Genomic DNA, 19,311 nt, shown 5'->3' with positions numbered 1-19,311 from the left:
ATAAAAGGTTGTTATCCCAATTAAAAATATAGCATTAATACTCAACAGATAAAATGCACACGTCACTATATTGCGCTCCACACGGAAAGAAAGAAGTAATAGACGGAAAGGTACGATTTCTGATTAAAAAGTTAACAATCATTTACTCATAACTTCTTTCAAAGCAGTTGTAAATCAGTATGACATGAAAAAGCGAACAGGTACTAGTTATTTATATTTTAGGGAAAGGTGATCCCATCTGATCACCATTGTTCATTCTTTTCTCGGAGAATTCCTATTCTCTCTTCATTCCGATAAGGACATCAAAGCTACGAATTTTGATACTGGTTGATCTAAAAACATCTTACACAGATGGGTTAACATCAGGCGTGGTACATGCTGGTTTGAAAAATGGCGGAAAGGTACTGATAAATCTTTTCCTATGACATGATCAACATGACCTAAAAGTTGTATTTTTAAAAATTTTATGATAAGAAAACAGCTACTCATGAAAGTTTAGAGAGCTGTTTAATAATCGGAAGAAGACAAATCTTACATCACTGGTAAAAGTCAAAATTGTTCAAGCTGTAGGTATTTCTCGTTTCCGATATGTCTTCAATATTGTTGAGCATTACTTTGATTATCTTAAACAAATTTAATTTTATTTTCCTTTTTTGTGGACAATCCTAATAGCCTAGTAAAACAGCAATTTGTAGTTGTTTAGGAATGCCAAACATTTTTGCAGTGTACAAAGCTCAGAGGGTAAACTGGCACTGTCGTTTTTGAGACGACAAGGTTTTCCTCAGTCATCAACTAAGCACATTCAACACGGACTTTGCATGAACCACGTAAGAAACAAAACCATGTGCGCAACGCGCATACAAATACATGTATTTCAATGCGTGTTTCATTTGTGGCTTTGATTGTGCCGCTTTCAAGTGACCTTTTTATTCCGGAGTAGCAAAGGCAAGTTGACGGAAAATTCTCGCTAGCGTGCAATTTGAGCAAGCGTTAACAATTTTCTATGTAACGCATTGCCAGTGAGAGGGTTGCTTCCTTGTGAACCTGTTGGTAATGAGTGTTGTTACAGATCGTAGTCATGATTTGCAATTCAAGTCAAGTGGTACAATCTACAAGAAATATCGAGTACCTTTCATTTGCATTTACAAAGTCCAATGTGCTCGCAATTTGTCTCTTCAGCTATTAATTTAAGAATGCATATAGGCCTACTAAATTCTTACCAGTGAAAAACACGTTATATTCTTCATTAAATCGCCATTTTGAGTGACACCCCAAGTGTAAAACAGCACTGGCTCTTTAAATGCAAAATTACTCCAAGATAAAGTAATGGTGTCTGAAGACGGCACGTATCTGTTGATGTTAAAAACAAGTGATGATATTTCCTCGAAAAGTATCAAATTACGCAAAATTTTTATTTGTTACTTTCTTATTATCTTGTGGAGAAATCGACGGCAAACTTAACTGTTAAGTTAGTATGGTCTTGAAAGGTAGAAAATTACAGTTTTGAATATTTTTTTTTCAAAATCAGATACTATATTAATCATGGTCACCGTGAAAATCTGGTACAAAAGAAAAAATGAGAGTGAAATTTAAATTTGATATTTTAAATTGTAATTACCGCTATCCCTGTGTTAACTCTATTGGTAAAATAAAATTTTCGATTTTCACTAACAATATTTACTAAAAGAGCTTCAAAATGATCCAACAAAGTCCAAAATTCCAAAAAAGGTATTGCAAGGTTTGAGTGTCTGAATATCTATTCCCATGGCACCTTCTTAGTTATGTAGCACTAACCTACGGTTTTCTTTACGCTAGGGTTACAACAAAACACAAGCACATCTTCATTTTTTTTACCTTTGCATAGACACTTCCCTTTTGTCAGCACTTGGCCGCCGTAGCCAACCCGGATACCATTGGTGGTGGTCTCGGCCATGGCCGTGGATATGCTGTACGCGCTCTAATGGTGACGTAGTAGACTTGAGTGCGTGGAACAAGCTGAAGATCGCTGAAGGTGTGGGTTGTGTTACATCCAACATCTACAAAGGGATGAATATCATCTCTGGTGTTTGCGTATCGGTTGTCCGTTCCGATGGCTACCTCATAGTGGTCGATTATTTGACCGAATACTGGTTCTTCAATAATTAAGAGTTTAACATAATATAAGTGAGTCTATCAAAAGTTGAATCTCAGGCGGCCCAGACGGTATTAATGTTATTGAGTTGTTCTCACTGTTTTCTTTCATTTTAGGTTAGGTTATATAACATTACTTTTTTACTCCGATCAGTCAGAGCATGAAGAAAAGGAGAGGAAATGATATAGAAAACAGTGAGAAAAACTCAATAACATTAATACCGTCTGGGTCGCGTGTGGTTGAATGAAAATTTTGGTGTTGTTTGACACAAACGAAATCAAACTGCTGTAATATTTAACGGGCGCTTTCAAACATTATTCTTGGCTATAAAAACATTACATCTCCTTATTCCTGTTAATGAAGTGTACAGATTCAAGAATAAGCCTTGGAAATACAGTATTGTGTGTAAAATATGCAATCTTGTTGTTAGCAGATGGATGATAGTTTTTTGGACTAAAATTTAGTTGTCAACATTGACACATGTACACAATGCTGTATTGAAAGTCGAACATCAGACATGTCGCAGGTGTTATTTTCAACTTAGAACAAGAAACTATGTTAAATTACAAACTGAAAAAATACCGTCAAGGACATTATGTGCTCACATTCGGTTTGAATTGATCAATTTGAGAAATATTTAAACCAGGAAAAACAAGAATGACAAAAGCAAAGAAGGTCTCCAACTTAGTACTGGAGGTCATCTTTAGGAACATGCATATCAACTTCTATAGCAATGGGAGAAGCAGATCCTAAATACATAAGCAAATGTCAACAACAAAAAACAGAGAAGGCTTGATAAAAAGAAAACGTGGGAGTGGGCAAAAAATGCACAAGGGATCTGGTAAAAAAGTAATGCTACATCATTGATTTTCTAAACCCTACCCCCTCCTGCATATCAAATGTTCCACCCCTTGGTATTACATAAGACCAAATGACAGGAAGTACATTCACAACCTTGGAGATTTTTAATTAATGCCATGAGTGTTATCATTCTAATGTAAACAGCACTTAAGTTAGTTACAGATAGTGAAATGCCTTCCACTGTGGGTGGTGATTACAACATCTGGAGTTATCCTGGATCCAAATTTCTCATCAGTTTTTGTATGTCTTACATAGAAAAGTTGCAAAAATTGGTCAAAATGAAAAAAATCACCTCAGCTTTGTTTTCTGGATCAAATTTTCCTACAAATTGGTATCAAATATGACAAAATTATGTTCACAGCCTTCAAAATTGTCTCACAACATATCCTGGGTTGGTATAGGTCATTTAAGGTCACAAATTGAGAAAAGTACCTAAAATATACAAATTTTGGGGTTTCCCAACACTTTGAGCAGAAAATTTATCTAATAACATCTTTTGGGACTTTATACCAAATTACAAAGCTATCAAACAAGGGACTTTATACCAAATTACAAAGCTATCAAACAAGTAATGTTGAGATAAAGTTTTCTTGACCAAAAATGACAATATTGTCTTAAAAATACATTTTTTTATATTTCAGGACAATTTCAACATATCTAACTATTGTCACCTCTGTGCGTCTGTGTACAAAATATGAAAGCTGTCTGTCCAGGGGTTTTAAAAAGAAAACACTGTCTAAGATTTTTTGACCAAAAATGACAAAATTGCACAAAAATAGTAATTTTCCCAATTTTGTCATAATTTCAACAAATTAGAAGAGTAACACCCTTGCAAAGAGACAATCCAAATTTGAGAGCGATTGGGCCGGCGGTTTCAGAGAAGAAGAATTTTTACTGAAAATGAGAAAAATCACAAAACAAAAAAAATCAGCAAAAATACAAAATTAGGGATATCTTCACAATATTCATAAAACTGTATAAGGTTAACTAAGGTACTTGCACACAAATTTTCAAAGCAATCAAAAAGCGCTTCTTGAGTAAATAATTCTTAACCATTTTCACATTTTGTAAACTCATTTGCATAATTTTGGCAATGCAGACTTCATTTGAACAAAATCCCATCTATAGCCCAGGATGCATCCACACACCAAATACCAAGCTGAAACGTGCAGCGGTTTGCGCGTTTTTGATGTTGACGGACATACTGTACGTACATACATACATACATACATACATACATACATACATACATACATACATACATACATACATACATACATACATACATACATACATACACACATACATACAGACGCCATCGACTTCAGCCTATACGATAAACTCACATTGGTAAAACCAAATGTGAGCTAAAAAAGTAATGCTACCGTACCTCATCAATCTTCTAGACCCTACCCCCTCCTGAATATCAAATGTTCCATCCCTTGGTATTACATAACGCCAGATGACAGAAAATGTATTTACAACCTTGGGAGTTTTTAATTAATGCCATGAGTGTTATCATTCTAATGTAAACAGCACTTAAGTTAGTTGCAGATAGTGAAATGCCTTCCACTGTGGGTGGTGATTACAACATCTGGAATTATCCTGGATCCAAATTTCTCATCAGTTCTTGTATGTCTTACATAGAAAAGTTGCAAAAATTGGTCCGCAATGAAAAAATTCACCTCAGCTTTGTTTTCTGGATCAAAATTTCCTACAAATTGATACTAAATATGACAAAAATATGTTCACAGCCTTCAAAACTGTCTCACAACATATCCCGGGTTGGTGTAGGTCATTTAAGGTCACAAACTGAGAAAGTACCTGAAATATACAAATTTGGGGGTTTCCCAACACTTTGAACAAACAATTTGTCTAATAACATCCCTGGGGACTTAATACCAAATTACAAAGCTATCAAACAAGTAATTTTGAGAACAAGTTTTCTTGACCAAAAATGACAAAATTGTCTTAAAAATACAAATTTGTATATTTCAGGACAATTTTCACATATCTAACTATTGTCATCTCTGTACGTCTGTGTACCAAATATAAACGCTGTCAGTCCAGGGGTTTTAAAAAAAAACACTGTTTAAGATTTTTTGACCAAAAATGACAAAACTGCACCAAGATATTAATTTTCCCAATTTCGTCATAATTTCAACAAATTAGAAGAGTAACACCCTCGCAAAGATCCAACTCAAATTTGAGAGCCATTGGGCTGGCGGTTTCAGAGAAGAAGAATTTTTACTGAAAATGAGAAAAATCACAAAAAAATTCAGCAAAAATACAAAATTAAGGATATCTTCACAATATTCATAAAAAGTATAAGGTTCACCTAAGGTACTTGCACAAAAATTTTCAAAGCAGTCAAAACAGCAGTTCTTGAGTTGTAAATTCTTGACCATTTTCACATTTTGTAAGCTCATTTGCATAATTTTGGCAATGCAGACTTCATTTGAACAAAATCCTATCTATAGCCCAGGATGCATCCACACTCCAAATACCAAGCTGAAACGTGCAGCGGTTTGCGTGTTTTTGATGTTGACGGACATACAGTACATACATACATACATACATACATACATACATACATACATACATACATACATACATACATACATACATACATACATACATACATACATACATACATACATACATACATACATACACACATACATACAGACGCCATCGACTTCAGCTTATACGATAAACTCACATTGGTATAACCAAATGTGAGCTAAAAATCACGTCAGTTTTGTTTTCTGGATTAAATTTTCCTACAAATTGGTACCAAATATGACAAAATTATGTTCACAGCCTTCAAAATTGTCTCACAACATATCCTGGGTTGGTGTAGGTCATTTAAGGTCACAAACGGAGAAAAGTACCTAAAATATACAATTTTGGGGTTTCCCAACACTTTGAGCAGAAAATTTATCTAATAACATCTTTCGGGACTTTATACCAAATTACAAAGCTATCAAACAAGGGACTTTATACCAAATTACAAAGCTATCAAACAAGTAATTTTGAGATAAAGTTTTCTTGACCAAAAATGACAATATTGTCTTAAAAATACAAATTTGTATATTTCAGGACAATTTCAACATATCTAACTATTGTCATCTCTGTACGTCTGTGTACCAAATATGAAAGCTGTCTGTCCAGTGGTTTTAAAAAGGAAATACTGTTTAAGATTTTTTGACCAAAAATGACAAAACTGCACAAAAATAGTAATTTTCCCAATTAAGTCATAATTTCAACAAATTAGAAGAGTAACACCCTTGCAAAGAGACAACCCTAATTTGAGAGCGATTGGGCTGTCGATTTCAGAGAAGAATAACTTTTACTGAAAATGAGAAAAAATCACAAAAAAGTTCAGCAAAAATACAAAATTAAGGATATCTGCACAATATTCATAAAACTGTATAAGGTTCACCTAAGGTACTTGCACACAAATTTTCAAAGCAATCAAAAAAGCGCTTCTTGAGTTATTAATTCTTAACCATTTTCACATTTTGTAAGCTCATTTGCATAATTTTGGCAATGCAGACTTCATTTGAACAAAATCCCATCTATAGCCCAAGATGCATCCACACACCAAATACCAAGCTGAAATGTGCAGCGGTTTGCGTGTTTTTGATGTTGACGGACATACTGTACGTACATACATACATACATACATACATACATACATACATACATACATACATACATACATACATACATACATACATACATACATACATACATACATACATACATACATACATACATACATACGCCATCGACTTCAGCCTATACGATAAACTCACATTGGTATAACCAAATGTGAGCTAAAAATCGAAAATACGCCAAAAGATAACATTAATAGAGCTTTAATTAGAAAACTTTATCGACAGATGCCATGATTACCTCTTTGATCGATGGAATCCACTCCACAGTCAACGCCAAACGAATCCCAGTTTGCCGACAAAGACGTTATAGACTCCTGGAAATTCAAGTCAAATCCATCGATGGGACCATCTCTGATATTCCCAGGTTGAAGAGGTTCCAGCTGTATTGTCACGCCGTTGGATCGTAGAATTTGTGAGAACCCGAGTTCGTTGGTCGCTTTCACTACTGTGTAGTACGATTCCCCATCTTTTAAGTCTAGGCCGTCATTCATTCCAATTCTGCGTGAATATCGAAAAAAAATTCAAAGTTTGTTCATGGTATTACGGACGGAGCCGATTGAGAAAACAGAAACAAAGCAAAACAAAACGAAACGAAAATAAAGAAACTGTTCAAAGTTGAGAATACGTACAGGAGGTCTTGCAAGGTCTTACGGTATCTGTAGCTATTTTCTCACTGTCGTAATTTCTCCAACTGAATACACTGGGAGATTAAAGGGTAAGAAATGTAACCTAATATTACATACCGTCACTTGTAGTCGTAAAGTTCTGCATCAGCATTCCATCAAATCTATATATTGCCCACTCGTATTTTGTTTTCTTGCAGGGGTCACCTTCAAAGCTCCACTGGCATGCAAGACGTCATTATTGTCTTGATAGTCCCTAGAAATAAAGAAGTACATGCAAGAGAAAGCAAAGTCGAAATGTGATAAAAAACAACCGATATCATCATTCCTATACGATACATATTTTACGAAAAAATTTACTGTATCTATCACATGGATGTTAAAAACAACCATGTCTTTCCCTGGGTCTGGAGGAGGGGATAACAATTAAAACACGATATGACCGGTTGCGTCAAGAATATAAAGAAGCCTGATGACGATTTACAATTCCAAAAAGAAAGGCCAAGGCCATACACTAATTGATATACTTCTTTATGATCTCTTACTGTACAGCTACATAACATGTGTTAGTATTATATTCGTATTACATAAAACAATGAACTGACTAGTGTTTTACATACAAGAAAGGAAATCTTTCTGCGATATTCGGAGTTATATATAAAACCTGATTATTACCGTCGGATGAACGACTATAATATTTATCTGTGTTATTACAGCCGCACCACAACTTACTTGCACCGGAGTGTTTTTCACTGCTGCGCAATATCAAAACATTATGCCGTAACCTTATTCAATACGCACTTGTAACTCGGACTACTTGGTACTTGTGTTTGTTAAAAAAACTAGTATTTCATGAACAAGTCGAAAGTAGTCTTCTGCAAGCCCAACTACTTTGCCAGAGAAAGAACTTCTCTGTATGGAAAATTTAAAAGACTATAGCTACGACTAAGAGAAAAAAATAAAGCATTGCTGAAATTTGAATATTTTTTCTGATAGCAGTGTTCCCCTAGCTATCTGCTCCGACAGGGTCCAGCTCATTCGCAAATTGACAATTAAACTGTTTATTCTTTTTATTATATATTTCTACTGGTGTGTAATGAATGAAAAGTGTTAAACAGCCTGTAAATTGTAGGCGTCTTTAATGAAAAATATAGTATTTGTATGCATTGCTTTTCCCATCGTCATAGAGCGAATGACTTGGGCTGGATCTATTCCCAAAATACATTAGCCTTTGACACAAGAACCAGGGTGTGGCATAAGTAGCAAGGGAAATAAATGGCATCATCGTACATCAAACCATATTACAAAAATAGAAACTTAGTAAATATCATTACGCCAACTTCAGACGTCAAAACGCGTCTAACTTGGCACCATTTTTTGTTTTCTGTTTATAACACATGTATACAGTGATATAATCCCATGGCTTGCACTGTATATTGTTGTCACCCCACTCAGGATGGCAACAGAATCACTGTAGGCAATACCATGAGTAAATAAGGCGCGCTTGCACTGCTTCGCCTTAATGGTGTTCTGTCATGTTGTGATATGATGCATAATCAGTGTAATATCTGTAGCATGTACACTAACACGATCGTACAGGAACATTTACTTACAGGTCTCCGTCTGCACTGCCATCCCAGACATAACTTCCAGGAAGCGGTGGCAATCGAGAACTTACTCTACTGATGTACACACCATTTGAAACGGCTGTGGTGTGAAGTCCGGCTTGGTTATAACCTCGAACAGAGACGAACACCTGTCTGACGTCATACAGATCAATTCCGCGAATCAGCGTGGAAAGTCCTTTAGAGGTATCGACGTCCGTGAAATCCACTATCTGCGTACTGCCAGGACTTGGTCCGACGGCAACTTGATATCTGTGGTAACGTAAACGATACACTTCTTATTATGCCGTTGGGGAGCTGAAGAATGCCGAAGTGACAAAATACATTGTGCTATGATACGAATCGACGCATTCCCTCCACAATTGACGTGGTCTAATGGAGTTGTGATATATATTCTTTAAAAGGAACGGAAAAACTCATGATATTTTAATTAGAAAAAGAAAGAGTTCATTACCTCGTGATTGAACTATCAGGGTCAAAGAAAGTTCCCAAACAACAAATATTCTGTCGACCGACCTTTGGCAGACAGCATCGAGTTCCATACAGCCTGATTGACAAAAGTATAAATTTGCAGTGTTAGTTACAGTGTGTTAATTTAATTTCATAAATGAATAAACATATATATGTTTTAACCACTTCAAAACTTACTTTCAAAATTACTGCATCCTCGAAGGTACCTTCCATCTACATTGCTGTGATCATCATAATTGATTTCATCGACGTCATTCAGCTCGACAACTATCCCTGCCACTGGTGGCGTGTCGTCCACGTAGATCGCTTCTGAATAGCATACGTTTCATCGCCAAGGTAATTGACAGCAACCACAGTGGCAAAGTATTTTCCAGATTCGAAAGGACCTAAACATGCCGAAATGGTTTGCATTAATATGAACCGAGATAATACAAATGTGCATTACGTTGGTTTTACATTTCACTGTCAAAATAATAAGCTTTTCAGTCCGGGCAACTATGACCGAATTTTGCGACCCTCATTACTCACCTTTCACCCTGTATTCATGATGTGATGGCCTTACCATTGTAAGGGACAAATGGAATCATCTACCTCTGACAAACCGAAAGCAAATCTATAATTGCTTATTCCACTCTCTTTGTCGTAGAAATTTATCCAGGTACATACTACGTCATCTGTTGCTCTGATGGATGACTGACAGTGGATATTTCCCGCTACAGGTGGTGAATGGTCGATGGTGACGCCTACAGCATACTTTTCAGACTTCAGGCCAACCTGTCGAAAGGAAAAGAATGTCATTTGCTATCATAAAGTACACGCTAATTACTTTCTTTTTTATGGAATGTACCATAAAAGTTTTCATAAGCAAAATCAAGCAAACAACGTCTCAGAGGAGGGATAAGTTGGCGTTGCAAGCAAATGGATAATCTGTATAAAAGGTACCTTGTTGGTTGACCGCAGTGTCAGTGTGTTTGGCAAGCTCTGCGTGTTGGGCGTTACCATAGAATTGATTATGTAATCCTGTTCTGTGGTGTCGGTGCAGTTGAAGATATCAGAGAAACCGGGAATAGTTCCATAACAGAATTCCGTGATGAGGATGGCGCTGTCATCTTCTGTAATTTCCCATGAGGAAGTTATAAACTGCGGTGACTTCTGTGAGGTAAACGTGAAAATGAATATTAATGACTGCATGAATGAATAACGATGGTTTTTCTACCAAGATCTTCCCCACAAAATATATGGCAAGTTATTATCAAAGTGAAAGATATCAGGAAATCGCAACATAACTTAGCATGAAAATTAGCATGAAAACGTGCCTGAAATCGACTGTTTTCTTCGCTTATAATTGCGCTGTCATTACTTTGTTGCCCCTGGTCAAGTGAAATGTGCGGTGGCGTTGTATCTACCGTGAAGCCGTCCGAGCTTGCATCCAATACATTTCCTACGCCCGTGTACGCCCTCACAGTTGTGTAGTACTGCTGACTTTGATCCAGTGGTACGAGACTTTGTGCCTTGCCAGATCCGCCCAGACCTGTTGAGGAAAGATTGAGCATATCATTTCAATAGTGGACGAAGATTAATAGAATCTCACACCCCAAGGACCTGGGATCAGATTTCTGACAAGAGATGAGGATATTTTGTCTCACACGAGCCACAGGCGAGTGTGAGACAAAATATCCCCGACTCGTGTGTGGAATCTGATCCCAGGTCCTTGCTGTGTGATATCCTTTTTCTCACAAGACCACAAAATGCTTTAAATTCACATTGGACACGTACAACATTATCCAAAATCGTGAAAACTCTGCCGTCTGCCACTGTACTCTGACCTGCTTACTTTGTAGTTCCGATCCGTGTATTACTCGTCGTGCCATGGATAACATTTTGCGCGTGGAACAAAACAGACTGTTTATCATCCAATCAGAGCTCGTGTAATATTACTGCAGAGTGTGGGACGATTTCTGAGAGTGTGCGATCGATTTTTCAATTTTTCAATCACTTTGGAAAGACAGACAATCCAATGAATCTTTGACTATCGAAAGAAATGAAGGGTGGTCATTTGAATCTCGTACCGTCGCCTTTGATTTGAATTTCCTCGTTCTTTATAATACCATCACTAATGAACGGTTGAACGTCATCAGATCTCGGACTTGTTCCAATCGCCCACTCGTAGTGAACGATTCCATGCTGCTCGCTTTCAAACCCACTGAACTGAGCAGTGGCCGTCCCGACTTCTCGTTGGTAGTCCACATCTACATGTATCAGCTCGGTTTCATCATTGATGTCATCATTAGGGCCATCAGTAACCATGCCAACCTTGTCGGCGGAAACAACTTTAATACCACTGTCATGGAAAATAAAAACAAAGTACAGCAATTGAAACCAGGGTAACAGAGCAGATGGCGTCTTTGAGATGAAATCGATGATTGTTAATGCAAGTAAAGAATGTGTGAAATAAAATTGCTTGGGTATATCACGTGACAACATATGTCAGGGAGTACAGGGCTATATTTAGTAAACAAAACGAATCCTAAAAACTCCTTCTTTCCAGCTTGCTGGCCTGGTAAAAAGTAGCAGTAGATACGAAAGGGATGTTGTACCTTGAAATCAAAGTATTAGACATCATTCCCGCGCCGTTTTCTGCCTTTATCGACACGAAGTACACCGGACGATCGCTGTCTGCGTCATACTTGTCCAATATCAAGTCACCAAGGTAACCACCTTTGTACGTACCGATGTTGCTCATTTCCTTAACGTCTGCACCGCCTGTAGAAAATACGAAAGTTAATAAGTCTAAAAATTCATTTTTCATTGACGGGATAAGAGACTTTTGGCATTACGAGTCAATCCTTAATAAAAAATATAACCTGTCGTATATCATAAATTTTAATCACAAGACAGCTTTTCTTTGCCAACGAGTAATTTAGAACTTATTTATCAACATGACGATTTCCTTTCCCGTACTGTTTGACGTTTGATAGCCATCCCACTACAACTGTTACAATATTTTGGTGAAATGATACCTTGATATGTGCCAATGGAGATCCAATAGGCTGCTATGTCACTTTCAAAGTCTATGGCTTCCCAGTATCCTCTGATACCCTCTGTGTCTGACTGGATGATATAACCATCAAATATTTCTTCTTCTTCATCTACTGTGAGTACGCCCATTTTTAATTGCAGCATCTATGGAAAGGGGGGAAGAGGAATAAATGATTAAATCCAGGTGTAGGGTCTGCATTATGATCGAGTGTCTAAGTAATGCATATACATTGTATTTGTTGACTATTGAAACAAATCACTTGCCTGTGGCGGCGTTGAATCGACGATAACACCGTCCGTGTCCTGAACGTTACCAATTCCGGCACCATTGACTGCAGATACCCGAACACTGTAGTGCCCACCATTGATCAGCTGTAATACGGGTGGTGACTGCCAGGATGTAGCCGTACCATCAACAATAACTTGCGCCGTCCTGTAACAATGAAAACGAAATTATTGTATGAGCCAACTAATACGAAGATCTGATAGCTACACACACATCATTAATCGTTAAATAAAGATTAGCTAGGTATACATAAAAGTTACGAAAGGCACATTTATATGACAAATAACAACATCTATGTCCCTTACGCAAGAAAAGAGAAGCAAGTGTTGACTTTCCTGCTTTTGCATCAATGATGTAATTAGCAGCCGACATAGCCGCCAGGAGTTTGTCATACTCACCTAAGACTTAAAAGTCTTTCTGGGGCATATTCAGAATGCTTGAACGTTAAACATTTCATAGGTAACAAAATTAGCAATGCAGACTTAATTCTCATATTTACCCATCACTCGGATAAAACTGTTTTCGCTTCCCTCCGTATGTCTGATACACGGTGACCTTGTAATGGTCCAAGCCAGATTCAGGGTCTTCAAAGTCCCAGTTCACGCCAACCTGAGATGTGCTTGACTGCAATTTACAGAAAATAATCGACGGTACAGTTCGATAAATGCAATTCATGTATTAGCGACAATCGGATGTGCTCTCATCTTGTCCGACTCACTAACATCTGTATGGGAGCCTTACAGGGGGAATTTGGGAGAGGGTCTCTTTTTAGAAAACTGTTCAAGGGGGGAATCACTTTTTATAAACCTATCTTGGGGAGGGTCACTTTTGACAGAAGCTGATTTTATGGTCAAACATCAGCAATAAAGCCTACATAAATACACATATTTACCTAGTTTTGTGTCGGAAAAAAAGTATTCATAGTTTCCTCATAGACTATTATGTATAGTTAATCAACATCTCGGTGAAATTCCAAAATCAAATTTCTTGCTCACATATGCTCTGGTAACCACCCTATTCTTATTATGTACATTTATATCAATTATCAAACGTCCATAAATGCACAGATTTTGCCAGTTTTATATTTGAGAAAAAAAAATTGTTCATAGTTCACTCATTGACTACAATGTATAGTGAGTCGACATTTTCAATGAAATCCAAAATCCACTCCAAGCAAAGCACATTTACATACATTATCAAACATATATAAATGTACAGAATATAGAGTTTTTCGTGGGGGAAGTTATTTGCCTGATAGACTCCAATGTATTATGATGGATAATTTTGGGCGAAACACTATCTCAGCCAAATATTGACTTCTATATATGCGCAAAATATGGTGACCCTCTTGCCAATGTATGAAATATCATGTCCCTTCAAAATACTTACATGATAAATTGAGACCTCCCTCCCAAACCGCCATCTGTCGCCCACTACTTTCTGCCCGGAGCTTTCATAACAATTAAATCAATGGTTATGTAAATTATTGATGCTGTTTCAGTTATTCCTAGGGGAATACTAGAATGGTAGGGGGAGGGTCAACTTTTATAATATCGGACAGGGGAGGGGCAGGTGGAGGGTCACATTTTACACTACAGGTGTGCACGGAATTCCCCCGGGCCACCCCTTGTAATACTGAAGGCTCTCTAAACAAGTCCGGCTTCTGTCATCATTTGGCAGAACGCACTTATATTATACGGGAGCAGTGCACAAGTCTGTTCAGGAAAGTTGTTCTCAAACTATTTCCCGACAAAATCATGGCTGGCGGGAAAAGAAGTGACAGAATTGTTTTATAATTAGCGGGGTTGGAAATCCCTACCTTCATTGGACGGACAAAATGAAACAAAAGAGTCCAGCAGATTAATAGGGAGAATGATTAAGTTGCTTGAGAATTGCCAATCGGAATATTGAAATGGTGGCGCAAATACTGCGATTTGATTGGTCAAGACGTGAAAATGACCGCGCTATATTTGTAATTGCACGATTGGAACAGGCACGAGCTTCCAGCTAGACAGAAATTCCCCGTTTTGACATTTCGGGCCACACTTTCGATTCAATAATAACAGCTTCAACCACTCAGCAACGTGTATTCCACTGGATTTTGACATATTCGCTCTCTATATGCACTCGTGAACATACATGTATGTCGGTATATCGTCGCTGCGTGCGGTATCATGTCGAAAACGCCACTGGTTACTATTTCCCGAGGCTAGCGCTCTACTTGCACCCTCACAATGAGAAATCATCAATATTGTGTATTGATAACACTGGATGTATATTTTACTTATGACAATGAAGACATAACGTGTACTAATCGAATTGATAATGATCTCTTTACAGGCACTGGTAGTTTATGAAATTCCACACTGTGATTTCATGTCTTAATTCAAATACCTAGCTGCATGAAAAATGTCTGCCTGAACTTACTGTGAATTTTTCTTTAACTTTTGGGATGATACCATCGCCCAGAAAGATGAATTCGGGTTCCGTTAAGTCAACTGTGTAACCGTCTGAATAAATTCTTGTCGGAGTACGGCCTTATTCACTGCTTCGATTTCGGTGTACACGTTGTCGCCATGGTGGAGATGGAAGTGGTGCCATTTGATAGATCTGGTACCCGCTGGCAGAGACTCTCTGTCGTGGATGTTTTCTGTAGATTGTGAACCTGTTGAATTGAATAAGGTATGACTTTCAGATTAGCGGCATTCCATATGTGACAATAGTGAATTCCTACAAGGAAACACTGATAGTTGCTTGCCACATTAAGAATCTAGCTAGGTTTCTATTTGCTGTCTGTACTAGCTACTTGCAAAATAAGTAAATGGTAGTTTAATTCATGTGCTGCATCGGTTATTCAATGACGTTGCTTACCTATCCAAGTTAAAATTAATTATAGCGACATTGTGGCGACATCCTGCATGAGTGATAAATCGTTTGATTTTTTTCGATTTCGTGCGATTCACATAAACAGCGCGAATTTCATAAAAACATACACGACAGCTGGACTTCTATACCTTCTGACGGATTTGTTTTCCAAATGCTGATGACGTAATTATCAATTCCAGATTCAGGATCAGAGAAATCATCCCAATTGGCAGATACAGTCGACGCAAGAGGTGAGTAGATCATATCTTTCTCAGTGTCTTCTCCGTCCTTGATCCATCCTGATTCTGGAGGCGTTTCGTCATACAACACTGTAAATAAAGACATTCAGTTGAAACCTTTACTTGCATTTCGGTACTGTTTAATAATTTGAAATATAAAAGTCTTTGGATTTACAAAATATAATACACTGGCTGAACACATTAATATAATGTATCAATAAATTCGCCTTCATAAAAATTGACTCTGTTATCACATTAGCATCATTGGACACCAGGATCTCAATCACTTCTACTCAGTGGAGACTAAAACAGTAGTGGCGCTACGAAATACCAGTACAGGATTAGGCGATATGATGTTACTCGTTCACACAGTGACAAGTCCACCAGAAACTCTTCTTCGAATGGAGGAAAACTATTTGTACGTGCTACCTTTACGTTCTTATTGTATCGTAACCGATTACAATAGCTGTCTATTTAGCTATTAAATATCCTAATTTTAATTTATTATGGGTCTAAAAAGAATAGAATTTATCGTATCATACTTCACTTGGACAGGTATAAGTGATGCGACAAGCTAAAAAGTCGTAACATTCGTAACCTTGCAGCTTCCTATCAAAAACAGCTACATGTACGTATTATATAAATAGCAGGATATTTCACCGTTCGGCTTTGAGGGGTTATAACAAGAAGTTTGGTTGATAAGATATGTGTCCGTAATTTGATGACGTGCAAAGCGACAAGTCAAAATGTGGACACATCAAGAGAATTAAGACCGACCTTCGTGTAATAACCCCGTTGATACATGCGCACTTTGGTTATGACTGTTTTCCTTGCAACGATAGGAAAAAAATCGACTGAAATCGACCTTGCTTGCCCCTCATTGTACCATACGGTATTCAACAACGTTTAAAACATAATGTTGTTTTGAGATGTAATAGTGAACAAAAACGATACTTTTCTAATAGGAAAAGCGCCAACACAAAAGATAATTAATACAATGTGTTTCTACATCAAGTTTCTATATGAAACGACATTTAATTCGCACAAAAATACTATATATTTGCTATTTTGCATTATACCGATTAGGGGAAACAAGCTTAAATCTTGAACCTCTCAATCCATAAATTTAGTGTGTTTTTGTAATAAATATATCCGCGTTAGTAAGCGTTATACATTTTAGTTGGTGTACTTTGATTTATCATCTTAGATGTGCGTCATTGTACGGTACGTTTGGATTGAAAAACATCTAATTTATCGGTTTATTGATAATGTTTATTTTAGTAAAGTTTTTGGCTACTGATGAAAAAAACTACATATTCTAGAAATAAAACGCACCACCGTCCGTTGTTACATTTGTCCACATGTTCTTATGGCCTGCATTGAAGGCCAATATGGTAGAATAATATGTCGTGTTGTGTTCAAGGTCAACGTCTTCGCTACAGCTTCTGTACTCAAAGTGACTCAGTTCAGTTGGTGAGACAGTGTCGTTACTTCCAGCCGTAGGCCCGGCATACCAAACGTATTTTTCTAAAAAATAAATGCCGTTTAGTATAGATTCTCAACAGGAGTAAGCGTTTTGTTTTGTTTTGCTTTCATTAAATAATAAACGCATGGATCGTGATATATTGCCTATTAAGAGACTTAAAACTTTTTAAGTATTCACACGATCATGAATCCAGTCCAGTCAAACCATTTCAAAGCTACTAAAACGCAGTCCACTGAAATCCTCGATATATAAAATGTCATACCAATTCCACTATCTTCGTCATAAAATCCACTCCAGCTGACGCACAGCTTGTCTGAGAAAGATTGAAAGTCTATGTCATGGTCGATAACAGTTCCATCAATACCTGTCCTGCGATTGGCGGGCTTCTATCAACGATAATTGGCGAAGATGCATGGCCTGTTGTAGTGAGTTCAACTGAGCGATATATAAAGATTTACTGAGGTCAGTTCATGATTCTATCCTTAAGTTATCGTTTTCCGAGTGGTGTGAAATTTTTAACGATAAAAAACCCTACGATGCACGTGATCAACATTCAACTATTGATATACAAATTAAGACGATATTTCACAACTTAAAATACAAGAATACAGATTTAGACTTACCATGGTTCATTGCTCTTACTTTCACCCAAGCTGGTACACCATCAGGACACAGAATGGCTTAGCTATGTGTGTGATATTGTTTCACTTTCCCAGTCAAGGAGATATATGTCCCTTGGACTTTTACCGAGACCAAAACTGATTTCTTTGATGAGAGACAAGTCATCACTGAATACAGAAAACGTTGAAAATTGATTATGGCTTTGTGATTTGTCCCAAAGAACGACGTATCGTCATCATCAAGGGTATTACTGTCGAGTAAAATAAGTTGCCAGAATATGTGAAATACATCATACAGGGTAATCAAACAACATGTTCAACCATCGGCAAGCCAATAATAAGACTCCAGCATGAATGCCTTTACAATATTTGCAAGGCAGCATACTTTAAACCACAATCTTAGAAACACAAAATTGACATGGCTCACTGGTTGAAATTTACCAATCATTGTACGGAAGAAAAAACTGAACAACCTTTGCTTCTTACCTTAAATTGTACATAGCTGTGATGACGCAATCTTCTTCAACATAACCAAGGACAACAATTTCATGGACTATTGGCGGTGTTCTGTCAATTATGTAGGGCACTGAGTGACATACAGTAGTTGCCATTGGACCTCCGAAGTCAACCTTATTAATAGCTCTTACGGTGATATGGTAAGGGCCATCTAAGAAAAATGACCATTTTAGGGGGTGTACAAGGAGAAGTTAAGATAGATGTATAACCTGAAAGTGAATAATATCTGAGTCTAATAGAATAATGATACACATGCCCCATTGCACATTGCCAAGATATCCCAAGCGTCGGGAGAAACAGTGAGTGTGCTATCGGATGTTTAGATGACTAATCTAATCTCTGATGAAGTGAAATGAAATTTACACAGACACGTTATAATGTACACAGCTAACAACACTGAAAGGGAAGATAAACGAAGATAACCTTCAAGCTCAGGTTCATCGAACTCATTTGCCAATCCTATGTGTGTCCATTCACTTTCGTCAAAGAAATGAGAATGAGGATCCTTGTGTGGATGTACGTCTTCTAGACAAGCCTCACTTCCTATAGTCCACGTGTAACCATAGATACCAGTCTCATCGTCATGGTACCCATCCCAGTTCGCTACAAAATAATGACAATTAATATGAAATCGAATGATGTTTTGTAATTTAAAATTGAAATGAAAAGAACTAATGTTTCAAGTAACGTATCTTTAAACTATTCTAACATTAAAAACTACAGATATTGTATGGATAAGATATTATAACACGCAACATGCTCATTCAGTGTCGCCATTCGCCAGAATACGTCACTTGAAGAGAAAATAAATACGTCTAGTTCCAACTGAATAGAACAAAGTGACGTCAGAGGGTCAATGGGTATTT

General features: G+C 37.2%; 1 protein-coding gene and 2 long non-coding RNA genes across 3 annotated transcripts; all 3 read right to left on the bottom strand.

The window, feature by feature from the left end:
* Nucleotides 1–1,243: 1,243 nt before the first annotated feature.
* On the bottom strand, nt 1,244–7,165 carry LOC139146162 (uncharacterized). The gene is made up of 3 exons (XR_011555104.1): nt 6,914–7,165; nt 1,855–2,132; nt 1,244–1,350 (listed from the first exon to the last, which is right to left on the bottom strand). It is a non-coding gene; the product is annotated as an uncharacterized lncRNA (long non-coding RNA).
* Nucleotides 7,166–8,361: 1,196 nt separating this feature from the next.
* On the bottom strand, nt 8,362–9,923 carry LOC139146161 (uncharacterized). Its single transcript, XR_011555103.1, has 3 exons — nt 9,572–9,923; nt 9,378–9,470; nt 8,362–9,175 (listed from the first exon to the last, which is right to left on the bottom strand). It is a non-coding gene; the product is annotated as an uncharacterized lncRNA (long non-coding RNA).
* A 2,790-nt stretch (nt 9,924–12,713) lies between these two features.
* LOC139146160 (uncharacterized) lies at nt 12,714–17,726 on the bottom strand. The gene is made up of 6 exons (XM_070717574.1): nt 17,572–17,726; nt 17,159–17,350; nt 15,734–15,913; nt 15,147–15,384; nt 13,219–13,343; nt 12,714–12,866 (listed from the first exon to the last, which is right to left on the bottom strand). Exons 2-4 carry the CDS (start codon nt 17,184–17,186, stop codon nt 15,209–15,211), a joined length of 384 nt encoding a protein of 127 aa, XP_070573675.1. The 5' UTR covers nt 17,187–17,350; nt 17,572–17,726; the 3' UTR covers nt 12,714–12,866; nt 13,219–13,343; nt 15,147–15,208.
* Nucleotides 17,727–19,311: the final 1,585 nt, after the last annotated feature.

The sequence above is a fragment of the Ptychodera flava genome, chromosome 12 (assembly GCF_041260155.1).
Source record: "Ptychodera flava strain L36383 chromosome 12, AS_Pfla_20210202, whole genome shotgun sequence".
Lineage (NCBI taxonomy): Eukaryota > Metazoa > Hemichordata > Enteropneusta > Ptychoderidae > Ptychodera > Ptychodera flava.
Note: the sequence above shows the minus strand (reverse complement) of the source record. Positions and strands in the feature narration are given on the sequence as shown.